The sequence below is a fragment of the Zea mays genome, chromosome 10 (assembly GCF_902167145.1).
Source record: "Zea mays cultivar B73 chromosome 10, Zm-B73-REFERENCE-NAM-5.0, whole genome shotgun sequence".
In the NCBI taxonomy this organism is placed as follows: Eukaryota; Viridiplantae; Streptophyta; class Magnoliopsida; order Poales; family Poaceae; genus Zea; species Zea mays.
In genome coordinates, this window is record NC_050105.1 from 141,563,388 (window position 1) to 141,579,507 (window position 16,120).

General features: G+C 44.9%; 1 protein-coding gene and 1 pseudogene across 3 annotated transcripts; both read right to left on the reverse strand.

Moving 5' to 3' along the window:
* Positions 1-4,787: 4,787 nt before the first annotated feature.
* On the reverse strand, positions 4,788-8,953 carry LOC100383270 (mucin pseudogene; annotated as a pseudogene). Of its 2 annotated transcripts, NR_159464.1 has the most exons (2): positions 7,159-8,953; positions 4,802-5,200 (listed from the first exon to the last, which is right to left on the reverse strand). The product of NR_159464.1 is annotated as a mucin pseudogene, transcript variant 1 (transcript). The 2 variants fall into 2 exon arrangements; NR_159465.1 differs by having other exon boundaries at positions 4,788-8,938.
* A 3,246-nt stretch (positions 8,954-12,199) lies between these two features.
* Positions 12,200-12,942, reverse strand: LOC100286227 (cortical cell-delineating protein). Its single transcript, NM_001159115.2, has one exon. The coding sequence runs from the start codon at positions 12,822-12,824 to the stop codon at positions 12,420-12,422; it is 405 nt and encodes a 134-aa protein (NP_001152587.1). The 5' UTR covers positions 12,825-12,942; the 3' UTR covers positions 12,200-12,419.
* Between the last annotated feature and the right edge of the window lie 3,178 nt (positions 12,943-16,120).

A 16,120-nucleotide genomic window follows, 5' to 3' on the forward strand; every position in this document is an offset into this window, starting at 1 on the left:
TAGATTCGCGGAACCTGGATTGAATTGTAGCATACATGTAGTTATGCTTTTGATCATGTTCCTTTTTGCATTATGTTGCTTATTATGGTGCTCAAGTTGTACAAACACTCCCTGGACCTCACAAGTCCGTTGCAAAGTGATGCACATGTGTAGGGGGAGATGTGTTACAACTTGACCCTTTGAGACTAACCATGTGCTTGAGTTTGATAATTTAGTCTCGAAGGAGGATTGAAAGGGAAAAGGTGGACTTGGACCATGAAAGACTTCCACTGCACTCCGATGAGAGGGTAACTAATTCCAAGTTCATCTCATGAAATCTTATTGCCATTTGCTCTTAATTGAAGACTTTGGTGAGGCAATGGGGTTAACGGGCCAAGATTGATCCCGTTTTGGTGCTTGATGCCAAAGGGGGAGAAAATAAAGGCCAAAGTGATAAATGGATCAGCTACCACTTGAGAGATTTTGAAAATAGTAGAATAGAGTTTTTGTTTTGTCAAAAGCTTTTATTGTCTCTTATTGTCTCTATTTTCAAAAGTTGGCTTCTTGTGGGGAGAAGTGTTGATTATGGGAAAAAGGGGGAGTTTTTGAAATCTTTGATCAATCTCTTTTGGAATGACTCTCTTTATACTTCAACATGTGTGTTTGACTTAGAGATAGAGATTTGAGTTTGATTTGCAAAAACAAACCAAGTGGTGGCAAAGGATGATCCATATATGCCAAAATTGAATAAAACCAATTTGAGTTTTTATTTAAAGTGATTTTGCACTTGTTCTAGTTGCTTTATATTGTGTTGGCATAAATCACCAAAAAGGGGGAGATTGAAAGGGAAATGTGCCCTTGGGCCATTTCTAAGTATTTTGGTGATTGAGTGCAAACACAAGGGCCTAAATGTGAAAATATGCTCATGGATGAACAAAGTGTAAATCACAAGTAAAGGTATGTTTCTAAGCCTTAGTACATTAGTTTTGTGTACTAACATCTTGTCTAAGTGTTAGAAACAGGAGAAAGAAGAAAAGAAAAGAAGTGGAGAGTGGCTGTGTACAGCCAAAGGCTGCTTCGGGCTGGGGCACCGGACTGTCCGGTGTGCACCGGACAGTGTCCGGTGCGCCAGATCAGCGCAGCGAAAACCAGCCGCTCTCGGGTTTTTCTCCGGCGACTTCGGCTAAAATTCACCGGACTGTCCGGTGTGCACCGGACTGTCCGGTGAGCCAACGGTCGGCCGGGCCAACGGTCGGCCGCGCGATCGGCGCGCGACACGTGGCCGAGCCAACGGTCGGAAGGAAGCACCGGACTGTCCGGTGTGCACCGGACTGTCCGGTGCGCCAGATCTGCAACGGTCGGCAACGGTCGGCTTCGCTTTCTATGGAAACAAATCGGGCACCGGACAGTGTCCGGTGTGCACCGGACTGTCCGGTGCGTCACGAGACAGAAGGCAAAGATGGCCTTCCAGATTTGTTCCCAACGGCTCCTAGCTGCCTTGGGGCTATAAAAGGGACCCCTTGGCGCATGGAGGAGTATACCAAGCATTCCTTGAGCACTCTTGATCACTCACACATCAATCTCGCGCACTTGTTCGACATTCTAGTGATTTGAGCTCCGTTCTAGTGTGCTAGTCTTTTGAGCTCAAGTCTGGGTCTTGTGTGTGCGTATTCGCTGTGATCTTTGTGTCGTGTGTGAGTTGCTAATCCCTCCTTTGCTCTGTGATTCTCTGTGAACATCTTTTGTAAGGGCGAGAGGCTCCAAGTTGTGGAGATTCCTCGCAAACGGGATTGAGAAAAGAAAAGCAAGAACACCGTGGTATTCAAGTTGATCATTGGATCACTTGAGAGGAGTTGAGTGCAACTCTCGTCCGTTGGGACGCCACAACGTGGAGTAGGCAAGTTTTGTACTTGGCCGAACCACGGGATAACCACTGTGTCATCTCTGTGATTGGATTCTTGTGGTTATTGTGTTTTGACTCCTCTCTAGCCACTTGGCATAAACTGTGCTAACACCTAATCAAGTTTTGTGGCTATAAGTTTAAGTTTTTACAGGATCACCTATTCACCCCCCCCTCTAGGTGCTCTCAAGGACTCCTTTTCCTTGTCGTTGATCACGATTCCCTTCCCCTTAGGATCCATCTCTTCGGGCGATTAGTCCCTTTCTTGAAGAGAACGACTCCGATACCAATTGAGAGCACCTAGAGGGGGGGGTGAATAGGTGATCCTGTAAACTTCAAAACTTAAGCCACAAAACTTTGATTAAGTGTTAGCACAGTTAATGCCAAGTGGCTGGAGAGAAGATCTTGCACAATATGATAATCACAAGGAGTTCAACACAGAGAAGACACAGTGATTTATCCCGTGGTTCGGCCAAGTACAAAACTTGCCTACTCCACGTTGTGGCGTCCCAACGGACGGGAGTTGCACTCAACTCCTCTCAAGTGATCCAATGATCAACTTGAATACCACAGTGTTATGCTTTTCCTTTCAATATCCCGTTTGCGAGTAATCTCCACAACTTGGAGTCTCTCACCCTTACACTTGAGATTCACAAAGAAATACGGAGTAAGGGAGAGAAGCAACACACACAAATCCACAGCAAAATGCGCACACACACACGGCCAAGAATCGAGCTCAAAAGACTATCTCAAAGTTCTCACTAGAACGGAGCTCGAATCACTTAGAATGACAAACGAATGCGCAAAGACTGAGTGTGGATGATCAAGAATGCTCTAAGGTTGCTTGTTGTACTCCTCCATGCGCCTAGGGGTCCCTTTTATAGCCCCAAGGCAGCTAGGAGCCGTTGAGAACAAATCTGGAAGGCCATCCTTGCCTTCTGTCATCGGGCGCACCGGACAGTCCGGTGCACACCGGACACTGTCCGGTGCCCGATTTCCTTCCTTAAACAGCGCAGTCGACCGTTGCAGATCTGGGAGCCGTTGGCGCACCGGACATGTCCGGTGCACACCGGACAGTCCGGTGCCCCTTTCCGACCGTTGGCTTGGCCACGTGTCGCGCGCAGAATCCGTGGCCGACCGTTGACCCTAGCCGACCGTTGGCTCACCGGACAGTCCGGTGTACACCGGACAGTCCGGTGAATTTTAGCCGTACGCCGTCGGCGAATTCCCGAGAGCGGCTACTTCGGCCGAGGCAGCCTGGCGCACCGGACACTGTCCGGTGCACCACCGGACAGTCCGGTGCCCCAGACCGAAACAGCCCCTTGGCTGTACACAACCACCTCTTTCCTTTTCTTTTTCTTCCTGTTTCCAATACTTAGACAAGTATATTAGTACACAAAATCAATGTACTAAGACTTAGAAACATACCTTTGCTCTTGATTTGCACTTTATTCATCCATAGGCATGAATTCACATTTAAGCACTTGTGTTGGCACTCAATCACCAAAATACTTAGAAATGGCCCAAGGGCACATTTCCCTTTCACATATAACTTATATTTTGTACATCCTTTCAACAATCTATATAATAATTCTTTAGCGGTTGATTTGGATATAAATACAATCTAAAAATTCCTATTTTTTCTAAATTATATTACATCCATATATATACACATTATAGCTCGAACAATATAAGACTTAATTGAAATTAGTACCGACCGGTGTCTTCTGATGACTTTAATATTGGTACATATTAGAGACATCAGTCAATACTAGGTGGATGCCCGTGCGTTGCCACGGGAGTTAAAATTTAGTATAAAACATAGATACAGAAATACAAACATCACTATGATATGTTAAATCCATGTGGTAAGACTGTTCCAAATTATAAATGTTTTAGTATTTCTAAAGAATCAGTATTGAAGCACACATTGACGACGTCGTCCGTGGCGCCCATGACGCCGTAGTGACACAGCATGTCGCAGAGGCGCGTGCCGCACTGCATGGACGTGGAGATGGCACTGAGGCCAGTTCAAGCCCACTTTCTGGCACACCCTGTTATGCTCCTTGTGTTGGTTGGCCACGCATACCAGCGTCACGGGGAGTTCCAAGGCCTCGAACTCCGTCACCAGCTGCTCCATGGTCAGCTTGGCGGGGCGTCTCACGAGAGTCACGAGCCCCACCACCACGTATGTCGGTTAAGTATGTCGGTAAGCCGATATTCTTAACATAAGAACGTTGATCTATTAGAGTAAGAACGTCGGTTTCTAGCCGACATTTTTCTAGTAGTGGTAGTGGTGCGGTGCCGGGGTGATGAAGTCGTGCGCCATCAGCCACGACACCAAAGGCTCTAAGTTGAAGGGGTGCTTGCCCGTGAGCCGGACAAGCGCCGGGTGGCGCCGCACCCACGCGTCAGATGTGGCCTCGCCACGCGAGTCGTAGACGGCTGGCTCCACCTCGAGGCACAGGAGGTACGATGATCGCCAGTCCGGCGGGAATGTTGTATTTTTCCATGGAATCAAAATCGGGGTGGGTGCGACGCTTGCCTCCTGGGCCACCGGAGCAGAACATGTTGAAGCTCTTGGGAGGCACAATGGTCGACCACGGGTGGGGGGGGGGGGCAGGTGCCGCTCAACAGAGGTCGCCATTGTCGGCACGAGCTACGAGAACAGTTTTTAATTGTGATGTCCAGAGCTCGAGGTTAATCGGAAGCTCGAGGAATATAATCATGCATGCCCTCAGAAAGAAAACACAGAATAAAAAAGGAAACACAATAAATTAGGCAAGGGAAACAGTCAGTCACGATTTTCTGATACAATCAAGCGATATATTAATAGATATTACACAACATTATATATGAAGCAAGTATTAACACAACATTATATCAATAGGTCGGGAAAGTATATTACACGGCAATTATAAGGGAAACACAATAAATCAGGCAAGTATATTACACGACATTGCATAGAATACAATCAGGAGCAAATTCAGATACTATGCTGATCCAAACTGCTGTATTCGGTAGATTATGTTTGCAAATCTACGATTCTAGGGACAACTCACGTAAACAAAACTTAAGATTTCAAAAAAGAAGCCAGGTTAGGTAAGACTACCGCAAGACTGTTACTGCAAGCAAGCTGGCATAAAGCTGCATTCGAGATCACGTTTTTATTCATCTTGGTCAGCGCGCCTTCATGCTGATTTTTGTATTTGCCAAAAAAGTGTTGGGCTGTAATATAGTTGAAAAAGAATCCCCAAGTGTCTCTAATGATTCCTGCGAAAAGTCCTCTCGGCAATTCTTTGCTGTAAGTGCTTCCAGAATCTGCAAGTCAATGAACATGGGTTAAAAATAAAAACTATGTTCGTGTAATGCCACATCAATCCGAAAGTGACTATTGCATTAGGTATGAACATATGGGAATGATCAAACTACTTCCAACGAAAAGAACAATCGACAAATGCATGTGTAATGTATTGACTGTTTGATGGAATGCAAAATTTCTACAGAACTCTAGATTTCACCAGAAATAATTACATTTTGACAGCGGGGAGTTCTACACACTTTCCTGCTTAGACTTGTCAGATCTCTATCACAACAGCTACAAAACGATCGGAAGCCTAAGCATGTAAGGAGAGAACATGAGTGATGATCATGTACATCATGATGGGCGAACAAATCAGGAGCAACTACACCACTGCTGGGAAGTAGCGACGAACATTAATTACATTACAAAATAGTATAGTAATAACTAAAAACAACCCTACGTATTTACCAGTCTCCATATCCTACATTCTTACCTTAATTACTCTGGACCAGCATGCGCCAGTTTACTGGCTTAACACTGGCGGTACTCCATCACTAATTTTTAGTCCCTTTATTTTATTTCATTTTAGTTACTAAATTTCTAAATAGTTAAACTAAAATAGAGTTTTATTTTCCATATTTAATATTTTAGGGACTAAAATATAATAAAATTGATGGACAAAAAAATTAGTCCCTATAAACCAAACACCCCCTTAAATAATTTACATAGTTTTAGCTCTCTCAGATACTGCTGAGCCCCTCCTCTCTAGATGTTTCAGGGCCCCTTTGACAGGGCTCTGGCTTCTCCAAAAACGACTTTGGCTCTGGCTCACGAGGTGAAGCCACTTCTTTAGATGAGCCAAAGCCATTCTGAAAAATTATTTGGCAAAACGGCTTATAGGTTGTTTTTCAGAAAGACCCTGGTATAGTTTATCTCTCCTGTACGTGGCTAGGGATTGAGGGCAGGACCAAAAAATAATTTGGACTGGTGGGAGGGCTATTGTGCAAAAATGACGTGAGCTGAAGCCGGGTGAGCCACTTTTTTGGCTCATGCCCTATAGTTCATTTTGGAAAAGCACTTCACTGGTGAAGCCATTTGAAAAAGAGGTGTTTGGCATAACTTTTGCATGAGCCAGAGCCGAAGCTGAAAAATAAGCCCTACCAAAGGGGCCCTCAATATCACCTTCGCTTGCATCGGCCCTGCACATGAGGGAGCCAAAACCAAAAAAATTGACCATGGCAGAAGCCTGCCGCCCATGCTCTCCTAGCTCCCGATATGCCCAAAGTTGACACCACTCTGTCGTCTAATGTGCTCTGTCTAATGGGATATAAAGCCCTGCATGCTCTGCAAGATGTTTCCATGCATATAGATGAATTTCACAAACTATTAGCAATGCTCACAAGGAAGGATTTTTCCAACGGTTATTTGCATATATAATTTACCTGTTTTTTCTATTATTAAAAAGGAAAAAGAATAGCCAAAGTGCCATCCAGGCAGGTGTGATTGTGCGCCTGCTTTATGCATTCAACACAGTTAGTCAGTGTGCATATAACTTTCTGCTGGGGTATTTGCAAATAACATGTAAACATATAGGTTACATGAAAAATACCAGCAAACAACATATTTAACCTTGTTTTTTGTTGACCAAATTATATAGCCTTATTTTCACAGGAAGAAACATGGGTAATAAACTACACTTTGGAACCACATGCAAGACTGTACCAACAAGAACTTAAAGTGAATATATTTGTGGTCACTAATCTTATAAGATAGGCGTGATTGCTTAGAATATTAACACTGACATGAACATCAACCCAAACACCGTGCAAGCATGTGGAGGGTGTAGAACGAGATAGTAAGAAGGAAGACACCATTTTCCACAGAGAGACAAAGCACGGGGACGACAGTTACAGACGGATCCACGATGTCAGGGGAGAGGGAAATTGGAGAGTTGAAAGCAGTGGGACCCCTGTACCTCGGGTGCCATCGCGGAAGGCCTTGGAGACATGCTTGGGTGTCCAGCACAGGCCCTCATGGCGGTCGTCCTCGTCAAGCCCCAACACCAGCCGCCCGATGGCCAGTGGCGTCCTGTCGCAGCTGTACCACCAGGGCGTGGAGGTCGACGCGCTGGTGCGGGTCGAGGTGCGTGCGTTGCGTCACAGTAAATCCTTTGTTCGTCGACGGACACGGTGTCTCTGAGAGTTTTTTTGGAACGGAGGTATCCCATGTCTGGGCTTCGTAAAATTATTATCCTGAACCAAGCAATTGCATTTCTAGTATTATAACACCCACAACTTTGGTATTTTGTGCTTCTTGCCAGATTTAACCACTGTCGAGCATCATCAGCCATAACCGGAGCTCAGTAACGAAGGAGGTGGCCCTATGATCGCCTACCCCGTTTTTCAAAACAACCCGAGTCCTTCTCTGCCGCCCGATCCGATGCGCTGGATCGCCGACGACCGGCTCCCTGTCCGGTAGCTTCCTGCCGATTTCCGGCACTGGTGCGTCGCCGGAGATGGGAAGTACCGCTTGCTCACCTACCTGGACCTCAGTCGAAATAACCATTAATAGCCGAATACTCAACTACCTGAACCTGTCCCGGAACCACCTTGGTGGAGAAATATCGGCAACCATTGCTGCAATGCAGAGCCTTACGGCCATAGACTTCTACAATAACCTGTCTGGGCTCGTGCTAGCGACTAGGCCATGATGCACACACCTACGATGGCATGTCCAATACCTTCAAGTTGCTAATTGTCCTTGGCTTGCTTGTCTGCTCCATTGCGTTTGTTGCATGGCAATCTTGAAGGCCCGATTACTAAAGAAGGCCAGCGAGGCACACAGTTGGAGACTCACTGCGTTCCAGCGCCTAGACAGTCTGAAGGAGGAGAGGAGCTAGGATTGTGTACAAGATGACGACAATGCTGGATGGTGAGCATGTTGCAGACTTGCAGTGAAGCGGCTTTCGTCGATGAGCCGTGGCTCGTCGCATGACCATGGGTTCTCTGCAGAGAAACAAACTCTTGGGAGGATCCGGTGGTAGCGCATCTTCACGCCCGACCAGTGCTCACGGCTGTGCTGCCGCTCTACGTTGCCATGATGCTGGACCGTGAGCCAGCCGTGGGCCGCGCGGCGGAGGCTCGGCTCCGCGCCGCGGAGGCAGAGCTGGAGCGCGCGCGCCGCCGCGGCGCGGATCTGGAGGAGCGGCTCCGGCAGCTAGCCGGGGAGGGCCAGGCGTGGCTGGGCGTCGCCAGGAGCCACGAGGCCGTCGCCGCTGGCCTCCGCGCCACGCTCGACAAGGTGCTCCAGCAGCCCGCCGTCGCCGCCGCCGGCGGAGGAGAATGCGGCGTGGCGGAGGACGCGCAATCCTGCTGCTTCGTGGCATCCCCGTCGGGGCTCGTCGCCGGCGACGCGGTGTCGACGGGTTCGTCGCCGTCGTGCAAGGCCTGCGGCGTCGTTTTGCTCATCATCATCGCATGCGGAAGCGACGGCCGCGAGGTGGGCCTGCTCGAGCGCTCCCATGGCGGTAGATGCACCCATCTCAGAAACGAGATTAGATCTCGATTGATCCCTTGGCGACTTCGCGAGCCAGTCAGCAGCTTGGGGAGGAGAGAGAGAGTGCGTACAGGAGAGATGGGGGAGAGGAGATGGATCCCCGGCATCACGGACACGCGCAGCGTGGGGGGAGCAGGGGCGGGGAGGGGGCTAGGGGATGGGGGGTTGCAGATCCCCGGCATCACGGACGCGCGCAGCGTGGGGGAGCAGGGGCGGGGGCTGGACGGCAGCTATTGCGCAGGGGTTTGCGGCGTGCTGCCGTGCGGTGCGGGAGGCCGTTGCTGGACGGGAGTGGGGGCAGTCTACAAATGGCTCTTAATAGTTGTAGAGACTAACACCCCTGCATGACCGTGACGGTTAAAACATGTGAAGCAGGTCCTACGACGAAAGCCTTTTTTTTCTCGTGCCGGGCCAATGGGCCATTGCTTTGGATCGATCATTCGACAGTTGACGCGTCCCAGTCTGGTCAGGGCTGTTTGTTTCAGCTTCTGGCAGCTTCTGGCCACCAAAAGTTGCTGCGGACTGCCAAACGCTCAGCTTTTCAGCCAGCTTCTATAAAATTCGTTGGGACAAAAACCATCCAAAATCAACATAAACACATAATCGGTTGAGTCGTTATAATAGTACGAATCCGTCACTTTCTAGATCTTGAGCCCTATAAACAACTTTATCTTCCTCCACACGTAATCGTAATTATACTCAGATTCTCCCACACGTAATCGTAATTACACTCAGATTCTCCCCACAGCCAGATTCTTCCCACAGCCAGATTTTCAGAAAAGCTGGTTAGAAAAAAGCTGAACCAAACAACCCTCTAGTCCCACAGCTGGTCACCGAAGCGCAGTGATCGGGTCCTGCACTCCTGCACCGCGCGATAGAACTGCTGCCGCATTGGTATCCACACGCAGGAGATCTAAAATATATGTCACCACTGGATCCTTCGCCGTCGTATGCGGCGTCATTGCCTTCATCCAGCGGTCACGGGTTGCTGGACCCGTGCCTATCCACCGGTAGAGAAGAACGTGTTTCGACAGATCAAATGTGGCCTAGGAACGACCAGAACATGATCCGATTTGGATCTAGCTAGCCTCTATTACTACTCGTGATTAGTGTAGAATATACTCCATCTTATCGCGCGTGCTGTGTTGAAACAGCGAGCGGTTTGTGGATTTGTAGGGAGGAACGGAATGATCATCCACCATCAATGGAATGGGCGTGTGATGCTGTGTAGTACTATATCCGTTCTTGAATATGTGTTGTCTGCTAATTTATTTTTGAACTAAACCACGGCAAATAAAAAAGAACGGGGAATACTAGTGGAAGGAAGGCGCCCCCCCCCCCCCCCCCCCCTGCGCATTGGTACCACACACGGAAGTTTTCGAATACCTATCTAACATGCACTTCTTCTGTTCAGGCATATATCAGAGTTGTATATCATAAATTCTGGTTACAAAACATTTGAACATTATTGTAGTATTGCGCTCTTGAAGTAGAAACTTTGTCATTGTGCAAAAGACAGGCCTACATAGCCGAGCACAAGTAGCAGCTTTGTGCGTCCAACTTAACACATGTAATATACTGTGGGATATATAGTGGAGTCTCTAGGAGACACCATTACATATTTACACATAAAAAGGCTAGACATGGTGGATCCTGGAATAACAAAAGAGCGCGCGGCAAAACCTATATGTTTTGGGAACAAAAGAACCAACGAAGGGCTTGTTCGGTTAGCTCTCAATCCATATGGATTGAGTGGGATTGGGTGGGTTTAAATCCCAAGCAAGTCAAAGTTGTTCTAAATTTTTTCCAATCCCATCCAATCCATGTACTGTAGGAATAACCGAACAAGGCGGAAGTAAAGCTATTCCTTCGCGCTAACTCGTGCGCACAACCTATACGCGGTAAAGATCTTTCCCTTCCCAGTTCCAGCCTAAACTCCACAATGATCAAATGCCACTGGCTAGCCCATCCACGCTAATAACTCGTGGCCTCAATAGGCTGCTTACCTATAAAGAGAGAACCTATGGCGAAGCCCGCCCCGCGACAGCCTGCGAAAGTGCCAAGGACCATTCTGTTATGAAACCCTAACGAAATATTATGTGGGTAAATACCGAATTTACCCCTAAGAAGTCTCACGTCTCTATATAAGCAACATGTATACCCACTCATAATACAGAGAATAAAAATGTTAGATATCCAACCCTACATCATATGTCCCGTGCGTTTATTGATCTGACGTGCTTCTAGTGAGGTAAATGATGAGGTATATAACTTCTTCATGTCTAATCTGCTGACGGGAGAGAATAGAGCAGATCTGGCATGGATGCATGGACAAGAATGGCAAGCCCAATCTCAAGTATGTGAAGATGCTTGTGTTTGGTTGAGCCATTTTGTTGATGAGAATAGAGATAGGAGACATGATGGGTTATTTTGGCTTGCACAAAGAAGGAATTGAGTTGTCATATTGCCTCCCTAGTGAGTCTGTATGGTAAGAATTTTCTGATTCAATTGGCGCTCAACTAGGCTTACAATTCACAAAATATTTGAAATGCTTGAAACTTGCACTTTAGGAGCAAGATTCATGCATATTTACTATAATCATCAATAAAACAACACAATATTTATGTCTAGTAATTGAGTTGGAGGCAGGGCCCCAAACATTAGAGAAGATAAGCTCCAAAAGGATAATGAGACACATTATTAAATTTATTATAAGGCATTAGATAACTTTTTGCCTTTTTACAAGAATTACATATTGTTTGTTCATAGGACTCGGCCAAACATTACTAAATCTACTAATGACTTTACAACTATAGGAACCAAAGCATGACTAATCTATTATGTCACTTGACGAAACTTGGTTTTGTTGTATGGAAGACTTGATTTGGTGGACGGTAAGGATGGAAGAAGACAAAGTCCCTGATGGCACTGACCTATAAGAAGAGTTATCCTCATGGTCTGATTCTCGACAAAGAAGACACTAGGACAAAATTCAAGATATGCATAATTATCTTTAGCATGGCAATGTACAGAATTAAGACTTTTACTAGCGTTATTAGAAACATAAAGAATATTGTTTAAGAAAGGATTGCAGCTTTAAGTTTTAACAATAGAGTGTCCAATATGGCTAATCTTCACATATACCTGCACCACTTGTCATGTGGATCTGTTCAGTCCTTTTGTATTTATCTCAGACTGTTAGCTTTTCAAGTTCTTATGTGATATGATCTATATATAGCTCCTATGTCTGCCTGGCCAATTGGAATCTAATGCATAAGATGTTGCATCAAACTTGTGCCAACAATTGAGAATAGTATGTCTCATCTTTTAGCATAGCCAGCACTTGGGCCTAGTATCGATGTAATGTTATGGGAGTTTGCACAGGGCGCGTGTCACGACGTACGCACTGCATTAAGAATACGGTACAAGCGGCTGAAACGAATTTAGTAAATGTACGTACGTACTGAACAGATAAAAGTATTTATTCATACAGAGATCGAATAATACAAAACGATTAAAACAAACAGATCGAAAATCAATGCAAGCAAGGGAAGCCAAATCTGATCAGACAAGAGCTACGTGTACAGACCAGTACAAACGATACAAACCAAATAAATCTGAATCCAAACGATCCAGCTACACTCTTCAGCGACGAGCGCGCGGCTGAATGCGTGCTTAGACTTAGAGGCATTTGAATCCGGTGGGCACGGTCTTGCCGCAGTGGTTGAGGATGAGGCTGAGGTCGACGGGCAGGTTGAGCTTGATTCCGAGGACCTCGCCCTTGATGGCGGTGCAGAGGCACACGGCGGCCTCGAGGTCGACGAGCCCCTCCAGCAGCCGGCAGCATGGCTCCGTGGGCGGCACGCCCACCTTGGCCTTGATCAGTCCCAGCACGTTGGCGCACACGCCCAGCTTGAGCGCGTCGCGGGGGCACTTGCCGAACGAGGCCGGCGTCGGGGTCGGCGTCGACGGGGTGGACGGGGTCGGCGTGGGGCAGTTGCCACCGCAGGCGCTGGCCATGGCGATGAACACCGCCAGGTTCACGGCGAGGAACAGCGCGACCGATGCCTTGCCTGCCAGTGCCATTATACACACACAGCGACAGCTGCTCGATCACAAGCACGAATTATGCGGAGTGATTAGGCTGGCTGGGCGGCCTTATATTAATAACCCGACTGCTAATAAGCGCCTGTGATGTGATGGTTCATGGAGATGCTGCTCGGTGTGCCATTTATAGCAGCAAACAACACTGGTGCAACGTTTGATAAATTATTAGAGCGTTAAACTTCCCGTGACCGTGGATGCATCAATGCATGTGACGGTGATTATTATTTGATGGGTGATCATGATTTGTTTCGAATATGTAAAGCCCAACAGTGCTAGCGATCAAGATTGCTGCATTTGTTGATGCATGTTGACGTTTGTTATTCTCGCTCGATGGTGGATCTCGTACTAGTTTAGTTCAGTAACTTGCCATATATATGGGTTGGCTGGTTTGTACCTTGTAACATGCCATGCCATGGAAACGGGTTTCAAATTGTCGTGTTAATCAGAGGACAGCAGAGCTGAGACGAAGGGCGTCAACTGGTGACTTCGTGTCGTTGTTGTGTTAATCTGCGTTTTTCTTTGACATGTAGTATGGGCACAATTGTTAGCTTCAAAAGAAAAGGCCAATTGTTGAGTTTGTCTCAAAAAAAATCTAGGGGTGTTTGAATGCACTAGAGCTAATAGTTAGTTGGCAAAAAATTACTAGTGGAATTAGCTAGCTAACAAATAGCTAGCTAACTATTAGCTAATTTACTAAAAGTAGCTAATATAATAGCTAACCTATTAGTTACATTGTTTAGTTACACTATTAGCTCTAGTATATTCAAACACTCTATAAGTATGCAAGTTATGAAATCTGTTGTTTGGCTATTCTCTAGAAAAGTTTAGTAGTGATATTTCTCTCTCATCATGTATCTAGGTTGCTTTAGCTACCTAAAAACCAGGAAAAACTTCACATAAGTTGTGGTTAGCTGAAATGCTATTGAAATTGCTTCATGCCCAGTAAGGATAGTAAGGTTTCCTAATCGATTTAACCTTGAGTATACATGTATAATTTTTTAAAAATATTTCACACCTCTAAAATGTTTTGGATTCTAATTTCTCGATCTGATGAGTATAGTGTTGGAGCGAAGGCTGAACCCGATCGCGATCAAATTTACCCAGTTTGATTTCACCATGTTTGAGCGCAGGACCCACAACAGCTGAGGACTTCGCTTATTGTCGACAGCGGATACCTCGCGCCCACAGCCACCGAAGGGCGACCACAAGGAGAGTACATGAGGCACACGAGTACAAGGAGCCAAGGAGGATCGGAGGAGTTTAAAACAAATTCATTGAAAGTTACTCCCTCCGTTTCGTTTTATTTGTCGCTGGATAGTGCAAAATTGAACTATCCAGCGACAACTAAAAAGAAACGGAGGGAGTAATAGATTAGAATTTTGGTACTTTGTTGTCTCATTTTTTTTATAAAAAAAACCGAGATGGTTCAACTCTTCCATTAAGTAGCATTTTATATGGTCGCTTGAGCGGTTGCATTTTATATATCGATGCAATACTGAGTAGTTGGTGGTGAGTTAACATTCCCGTGAGCATTCATGCATGTGAGGGCGATTAGATGGGTGATCTGGATTTGTTCCACAAATATTTGGGCGGTACTGCTAGAAATAGGTTTCGATGTAGAACAGCGCTAGTGGCCAAGATTTGCTGCATTGGTCGACACACATGTTCATGTTTGTTCTCGCTTGATGGTTGATCACTTATTCAGTTCAGCAATTTGTCATATGGGTTGGTTGCCTGTATCTTGTAACATGCTCAAGTGCCCAAGAAATATTTTAGAACGTTTTACGCCTGTCGTCACTGTCCTATTAGTGATCACACGAACGGCAGAGGTACCACGATGATGGGCGCATTTGCTTGAAATGGTTCTTTGTGGCACTTGCGAGGTCAGCGTCATCTATTGTTGTTATGTTCATACAAAGAGGCTTGAATGTGCTTGAAAAGAGTGTAAGCAACAACGGTGGGGGTTGCCCTCCTTTTGGGATATTTTGTTCTTTTTGTTTGAATGTGGCTAGGTGGTTCCCTTTTGTTTATAAAAATACTCTCTCTGTCCCAAATTAGTATTTATTTTAGCTCTTTTGCCTTGATTTTTATGTCTATATTCAAATTGATGATGATGAATGTCGACACATATACAAAACACATACTACATCAATTATTATATCCATTAAAAACTTAGAATGAATTTTATTTTAGGACAGAGGGAGTTCTAACACTTCTAACCTTATGCTTAGAAGCTTAAGAGACTAATGATGCTTACAAGTTCGGGCCATATCAAGTGTACTATCAAACCATCCAAAACATCCAATCTAGATCCATAGGTTTCATATTAATTGAGTTAAATGTAATATAGGTACTAAGTTTCAATTGAAAGGGGCTAAATGTAAATAGTAGTCACCATTGGATTTAAATTGAATGCACCAAATTGTTTGATTGCACACTTGCGTTAATATGATTGATTGCAGATGATATGTTCTCTACAGTTTCATAGATAATTACATAAAACTAAACAAAGTTGCTTTTGTTTATGTTCTTTCTTTATTCATTTTCTAACACAATGCTTATAGACATACTCTGTGATATGTATCTGGTTATGATAGATTTACCAAATACTTCCACATTCAGAGTTCTCCCCTTTTCATCGTAAATCTATGAGCCTTCGATGTGTGTTTAATTAAAATCTTAGCTCAAGTTATATCAATTTTGTTGTAGCTTGTATGTTTCCAAAACATCATGAACCTAAATTTTGATTTTTTATATTTGAATGTTATTGGCTGCTATAGTTTTTTCATATTCTAAGTCAAAACTGCTTATTGTACCTTTTTATTTAAACTTTATTTTTGCATTATGTTCAAAACATAAGTTCATAGTCATAGGCTCGCTATTAGTTACTATTTTGGCATAAATAGTCATATTAGTGCTCTGTATGTTGAATTGCCTTTATAATAATTTTTTGTTAGTATTTTTGTAAAAATAGACTACTTATTACAATTAATAGATATGTTTATTCTCATAATCATGCAATTTATGAATGCACAAATTTACATGAAGTTGCAACTTAAACCACATAATTACTTTTCATAAAGTATTAGTATAATTTAAAATCTTAAAATTGATTGCTAGTGTCGTATTATGTGTTTTACTCAAGTAATATTTTTCATGATTGCTAAACTGTAAATTTATATAGTTATAGTTCATGCATGTATATAAACTTTGTCTATGTTGTGTGCCTTTCGGCCCCACCATCCTGCATCCTACGTCCATATCATGTGGATGCG

Excerpts from the sequence above, each read along its gene's own strand:
- LOC100286227 (NM_001159115.2), bottom strand. The coding sequence starts at position 12,824 with ATGGCACTGGCAGGCAAGGCATCGGTCGCGCTGTTCCTCGCCGTGAAC.